At 33.5% G+C, this 7,681-nt stretch overlaps 1 protein-coding gene across 1 annotated transcript; it reads right to left on the bottom strand.

Moving 5' to 3' along the window:
- Positions 1-346: 346 nt before the first annotated feature.
- Positions 347-7,681, bottom strand: LOC141287235 (LIM domain transcription factor LMO4). Its single transcript, XM_073819369.1, has 5 exons — positions 7,400-7,681; positions 5,710-5,932; positions 2,812-2,908; positions 2,089-2,238; positions 347-1,124 (listed from the first exon to the last, which is right to left on the bottom strand). Exons 2-5 carry the CDS (start codon positions 5,922-5,924, stop codon positions 1,116-1,118), a joined length of 471 nt encoding a protein of 156 aa, XP_073675470.1. The 5' UTR covers positions 5,925-5,932; positions 7,400-7,681; the 3' UTR covers positions 347-1,115.

The following is a 7,681-nucleotide window of genomic DNA, read 5'->3' on the forward strand; positions in this document are numbered from 1 at the left end:
AAAAAAAAAAAAAAAATGCAGCGATTGATATATAGTTTATTTATAGTTATTTTCAAAGATTCAATGTACTGTCATTACTGTTCATTTAATTGTAAAAAATACATTCTTGTTAAAAGCTAACCAAAGTCTAGAATCTGAGGGTGCAAAAAAAAAAAAAAAAAACACTGAGAAAATCACCTTTAAAGTTGTCCAAATTAAGTACTTAGTAATGCATATTACTAATCAAAAATTACGTTTTGACATATTTACAGTCGGAAATTTACAAAATATCTTCATGGGACATTTACTTAATATCCTAATGATATTTGGCATAAAAGAAAATAACTTTTTTTTTTATTGATTATAATATCCGCACAGGAGATACTTGGGTGTTGTTTCAAAGCCAAAAGGAAATATATCGGTATCGGAATCGATTATTGGCCAAAATGAGATTATATATTAAAAATATCGGCATATCAGATATGGGCAAAAATCCAATATCGTGCATCCCTACTTAATACACTGCTACAGCATTGACATGTTTTACAGCAAAACTGCTAAAATTCACTGTGAGTGATCTTTAGTGTGCATGACTTATCAATGCACATCATTTCAAACTGAAAAAAGTCATACAAAAAAGTCTCTTCTCATCATCCTCTTTAAAACCATGCAATTTCTTATGCAATGTCCACTTTTTAAGTTCCAATCAATTCTAGATGCATTTCTTATTTGGTAAAGTAAGATTACGCACACAAACAGGTTGCGAATGCAGTTCTTGACTCGAAAAGCATACATTGCTTTCAGATGAAGCCTTCTCTTTGAGGTTAGATGTGAGAGAGGCAGGATATCCTGTGTGAAAATAGAAGTCACTTCTGTTTTCAGGGGGGCAAGAATGCAGAATCCACCATAGTTTCAGACAAAGTCAAATATAAAGAAATGTTTCCGTCGCTCTCAGCCCAAACTCGTTCTCTTTCTCTCTCAAGGAGACTTTTTCATTCAAGTCTGTGAATTTAGGCTGTAAAACAAAAGTGCGTCAAAGGAGGAGTGTCTGGAGGATGTCAGTGAAGAGCTGTGATGAGAAGGACACTGGAGGATAAACAGAGAAAGAGAAAGAGGCGAAGAAGACGGGGAGTCCTTCAGCAAACCTACAAGACACAAGATTGGTTAAACTGCATGTTTATGCTCTATGGAAACACTTTAGCTATCGACTACAGAGAAAGGCCAAACTCACATTGTAATATGTGACCCCGGCCCACCAAACTGAAATTGAGATTTACACATAATTAAGCTTTGTATTGATGTATGATTTGTTAGGTTAGGACAATATTTGGCTCAGATACAGCTATTTAAATTAAAAAATTGCCTTTAAAGTTGTCAAAATGAAGTTCTTAGCAATGCATATTACTAATCAAAAATTAAGTTTTGATATATTTACGGTAGAAAATTTACAAAATATCCTGATGGAACATTTACTTAACTTAATATCCTAATGATTTTTGGCATAAAAGAAAATAACAAATAATTTCTTGTTAAAAACTAGGCAAATGTTTTTTTTTTTTTTAATTGCTTATAATATCCACACAGTAGAGACTTGGTGTTGTTTCCAAACCAAAGGAAATATATCGGTTTCGACTATCGGCCAAATGAGTTGAAAAATATCAGCATATCAGATATCGGCCAAATCCAATGCTGAAACTGCTTAAATTGCTCATAATATCCACACAGGAGAGATTTGGTGTTGTTTCCAAACCAAAGGAAATATATCGTTATCAGCTATCAGCCAAAATGAGTTGAAAAATATCGGCATATCAGATATCGGCCAAATCCAACACTGAAACTGCTGAAATTCGCTGTGAGTGACCTTTAGTTGGCATGATTTATCAATGCACATCATTTCAAACTGAAAAAAGTATTATAAAATATACAAAATAGTTTCATGGAACATGATTTTTATTTAATATCCTAATGATTTTTGGCATAAAAGAAAAATCTATCATTTTGACTCATACATGACTCATTTTGACTACTGCTACAAATATAGCCAAGCTACTTAAGACATTTGTGGTCCAGGATCACATATGAGCTTAAAGAATAAAAGAATATACTCACTTTCTGGTCGGGTAGCACTGGGTTGCTCTGCAAGTGTGTATTAATAAGCGAAGCTCCTGGCCGGTCGTGTTCGCAAAATATGGTGCCGTTTACATAGTGAAATCGGTCACCGGGGACCAACTGGTTTCTGCACGTTGCACAGGAGAAGCACTAGAACAGAAAAGACAGAATCAAGTAAATTTAACCTTGTGGTGTAATTATTAGCCGTGCGTTACATTGGAAATATGCAGAGCTGCTAGTCAGGGTTAGCTTTGGCTCATTGCTTAAAATGATTTTCTAATGAGTTAATCCTTGTGGAACCAAGGTCAGTTCCATTTTAACGAGAAGGAGACTAAACAAGGTTAGCATTATTATGAGAAGCTGTAATATATCTAGGCCTGGCCTAGAGAAATAAATGTAACATACTGTAATATGACAAATAAATAAATAAGGATTCACATGTTTAATTCAGCTCTAATGAACATCTGCCATTTAGAAACCCAATAAATATCGCACTCAAGTTAAAGGGAAGCACAGGCAAACATGAAAAATCTGCCATTTACTCCAAGCTTTTATGACATTCTTTCTTCTGTGGAACATTTTTTGCTTTTTGTGTCATTGTGGACACCATTGATTTTTATTTTTTAAAAACATCTTTTTGTGTTTCAGGTTTGGAAAGACATGAAGGTGAGTAAACAACAGTTTTTTTTTTTTTCTATGCTGTCGTGGTTTGACGTAACCAACCTTGAGGTGGTAGACGTTGCCCTGTGCCCGCATGACCATTTCACTTGCGGGAATGGACTGACCACATGCACTGCAAGCCCCTGTGTGTCCAAACAACCTAGAAAACACAAATGAAGCAACACATCGTACATTGGCTCAAATATGACTTCAGCAGCGTTATCTCCCACAGAGTTGACACAACAGGCTTAACATTAAATGATGCTGTGTGATGCATCTAAGACAGCATGCGGCGTCTCTGATGTTCTCTGTGGGAGCATGTGAGAATGCATCTGCGGAGATCATCAGCACCCGGTGGATGCAAATGAGTCCAATGCAAATCACCACGAGAACAAAATGCTTGTCAGCATAGCATGACAACTACAGCTTCAGACAACTTTGGCTAGGCTATTTGAATTGCAAATGACTGTGGAGACTCAAACAGTCTCATTATCGACTCGTGTCTTTGTTATAACGATTAAGATTTCGGATGTGGTCACTACTAAATGTGGAGGTGAAAAAATATGGCTCTGTGAGTTAAAAGCCTTTTTCACACTCATTACTAGTTGTTAAAACTATCATGTGAGGTATTTTAAGAGTGTAAAATTAGTTTTTCCATTTGTAATTTGCTCTTACATTTCAGTCTACCTGAACTATTTATGGTTCACGGAGCAATTAAATGATTTTTTTTTTTAAATATATAAGCAACTCCAAACAACACTTGATTGGTAAAAGTTATTTTAGTAAAGTAAAAATGACAAAATATACAAAAATGTTTGTATGTTCTTATTATTGGTAACACTTTACAGTAAGGTTCGTTAATTAACATCAACAAAGATCAATAAATACCGTTAATATAAATGTTTCACCCATTGTTTTTATTTATGTCAGTTAATACATTAACTAATGAAACCTAATTGTAAAGTGTCACCTTATTATTTTATGTGTTTTTCGATATTTTCAACCCTGTTACTAAATGTACTAAATAGTTTAAAATCCTGCAATAAATATTAAAAAGCATTTTAACAGACATTACAATTATTTAGACGTACACCATTTTTTTTAAATCAGTAAAATGTAAGTAACAGGGTTGAAAATGTATCCTTTGGCATTGTTAACATTAGTTAATGCACTGTGAACTAACATGAAAAAAAAACAAATGAACAAATATATTCTCATTAACTAACATTAAGGACGATGAATAAATACTGTAATAAATGTTTTATCCATTGTTTGTTCATGTTAATTATTACATTAACTAATGGAACCATATTGTAAAGCGTTACGGTTATTTAATTTATTTACGATTATTAAATTTGTGTTTTTTTATATTTTCAACCGTTACTAAATTTACTAAACAGTTTACAGTTCTGCAGTAAATATTAAAAAACATCAAATTTGAACAGATATTACAATTAATCAGACTCACACAATTTTTTTAAATCTGTAAAATTTACAAGTAACAGGGTTGAAAATGTACCATTATTAACATTAGTTAATGCACTGTGAACTAACATGAATGTTCAGTTAACACATTAACTAATGAAACTTTATTGTAAAGTGTCGCCGACCTTATTTTATGTGGTTTTCTATATTTTCAACCCTGTTGCTAAATTTACTGATCAGTTTAAAGTCCTGCAATAAATATTACAAAACAGATTATTACAGTTAATCAGACTTGCACCACTTTTCTTTTAATCAGTAAAATGTGAGCAGGGTTACAAGTAACAGGGTTGAAAACGTAGCCTTTGGCATATATGTGTTATTAATTTTTTTGTTCAAGTTAGTTAAAACATTAGCCAACATTAGCTAATGGAACCTTATTGTAAAGTGTTACATTATTTTATGTGTCGGTTTTCTATATTTTCAACCCCGTTACTAAATTTACTAAACAGTTCAAAATCCTGCAATAAAGATTAAAAAGTATCACATTTTAACAGGTAGTACAACTAATCAGATTTACCCCCTTTTTTAAAATCAGGTTTACAAGTTGGTATATTTTCAACCTAGTTACTAAATTTATGTACAGTTTAACAGTTTAAAATCCTGTTTTTTGTGTGTGTTTTAGCAATAAACATTAAAAAACATCCAATTTTAACAGAATAATCAGACTTTTTTTAAAAATCTGTAATATGAAAGCAGGGTTACAAGTAACACGGTTGAAAATTTAGCATTTGTCAAGCTATAACTCAGTAGGAACAGCTAGTCTGGGACCAAATGCTGGTTTGTAGTAATTGATAAACCTATACATTACATTTAAATTGTCGTAAATTAAAGAAAAATGTGTTTGTTCACAAAAGTGTGGCTAACAGGGTCTAAATTTCTGTAAAAATTGAGAAAATTAAATATTATTATATATTTGTCTTCTTGCTATGCTTTAGAAAAAGTCCAAATGGTGTTATTCCCTGGATGTCACAATTTTAGAGAATATTATTTTTATTATTATAATTATTTGTAATAGGGAAAAAAAATACAGTAACAGGGTTGAAACTACTTTTAAGATTTATTTTTTGGCATTTGTGCCTTTATTGTGATAGGACAGATCAGAAATGACAGGAAGCGAAGTGGGAGAGAGATAGGGGGCGGAACCGGGTAAGGTCCTCGAGACGGGATTCGAACACGGGACGCCCGCAACAGCGCTGTATGTTTAAATTTTTTTTTTTCTATTTTACTTAAAATTAGTTGAAAGGTTTTACCACAATCTGTTCAACAGACTGTCAATATGATTTGTAATTGCTGGATGAAGTTAAGAAAGTCATGACCTTTGTGCTACGATCCCTATTTTAAGAGGATCCATACGGAAAGCTGTATTAGAACAAGCTACTTATCACGCTCAATTCATTTGATTGAACTGATCTACTAACACTTTTCACCACAAATATAAGTGTCTTGTGTTCTTTGATGTTTGAGTTTGCGTCTGACCTGATGTAGTCTGTTCTGCAGAGGATCATGCCTCCTTTGCTGTAGCAGGTGGTCCCGATCTCTCCCAGCTGAGCCTGACAGCACGAGCACTTGAGGCAGCGTGTGTGCCAGTAGCGCTCCATGGAGAAGAGCAGGAAACGGTCAGCGATGCGACCCCCACAGCCTGCACATGACCTGGACGCGCACGCGCCGCCTGCAACCTGGCTGTTCACCATAGCTACGGCTGCAAGGAGGCAAAGAAGAAGACCAGCTGTTTGAACTGAATAACCAATAAAACAATATGTTGTGCAAACCACTTGATTTCAATTATGAATTCTTTCTAAGATAGATGTAACAGTACAGCAGTGAAAAAGCAGAGGTCAGGGTGAAGGGGACAATGAAGGAAACATGGCTCTTTTTATTCAAAACAGTAGTTAGTTTTTACTAAATATAAGTTCTTAAACTTATAAGTACAACGGATGAATAAATATTTACTGGCTCTGTAGCCAAACTAACAAGTCATCAAGTGCATCCTAAACTACACACAGTGATCCAAAGATATTGGTCAACATCGAGATATATGACTCAAAATTATCATTTTCTCTTTTATGCCAAAAATCATTCAGATATTAAGTAAAGATCATGTTCCATAAAGATATTTTGTAAATTTCCTACCGTAAATATATCAAAACTGAATTTTTGATTAGTAATATGCATTGTAATGAACTTCATTTGGATGACTTTAAAGGCAATTTTCTCAGTATTTTATTTTTTTTCGCACCCTCAGATTCCAGATTTTCAAATAGCAGTATCTCAGCCTTTTCTAACAAACCATACATTACTGAAAAGCTTATTTATTTCAAAGAATTTACCCTAATGACAGGTTTTTTGGTCCAGGGTCACATATATAAAGTAACAATTCCAAAGTAAAGACTAAACACTAATAAAGTTCATGATTTATCATGTTTTTCTAAATTTAAGCAAAGCTTGAACATCAAATATGTATCATTTAACATACTGTGCATCTAAAAACCAAATAAAAGGGCTTGTGATAAAACTGTTAAAATACAAAGTGATAGAAAGCTTAAACAAGCACTAAACTGGTGTACTACAGTAAGTGAACTGTAGTATATGATACCCACTAAAATGACACTACTATTAAAAAAAAGTCATGTACATTTAGAAGAAGAACAGTTAAAAACACTAAATTTAAGAATCCCAGTGCAGCCTCAAAAAAACAAATTAATCTTTACCTTTTAAACCATTAGGTATAGTATGATTACGTTTTATTTTTTTATGTTTTAATAAATACAGATAAGCTGAAAGTTAAGATAATCTGTTAAGCTGAAAGACGATGAACCATATTTTCACCCCTATTTTGAAATTTTATTTCACAAAACTTACTTGAAACAAAGTATACACCTAAATTGCATTTAAAATGCTTTCTATGTAAAATTCACTTTGTAAATACATGTTTTCTTTTATTTATCTATCAATCTAGAATAACTATAAACTCTAAGTAAATCATATTTGACATTCATTGCACCTGTCATCGCATCATAAGTATCACAATACAGAACATGTCTTGCTAACAATTTAAATTCTCAGTTCATACATTGAAACTTATTCCATTTAAATTTGCAGAGCAAATAACGTTAGCTGTCAAACCCACCTAAATTTCCCAGATGTGCACGTATATAATGCGACTCACCTTGAAGGCTCTGATACTTCAGTGAGTTGTTACACTGTATAAAGTTGAAGTTATCCACTGTAAGACCTCGCTCTCTTATGACTGTCCTCCTCCTCACGCCCACATTGTACAGTAACCGGCAACACGATTTAATTAACGTCGCTTTGCTGGACAGTGAACGAGCCGCTGGTGAGTTACTGGTTCCGTTGCATTGTGCAGCGCTCCAAAACAAGACCTCGAGACTGTGGACTTGAACGCCAGTTTATTCCGTGAGAGCCTGAGGTTTCATCAAGCAAATGTGAG

Source organism: Garra rufa, chromosome 15, assembly GCF_049309525.1.
Source record: "Garra rufa chromosome 15, GarRuf1.0, whole genome shotgun sequence".
NCBI lineage: Eukaryota > Metazoa > Chordata > Actinopteri > Cypriniformes > Cyprinidae > Garra > Garra rufa.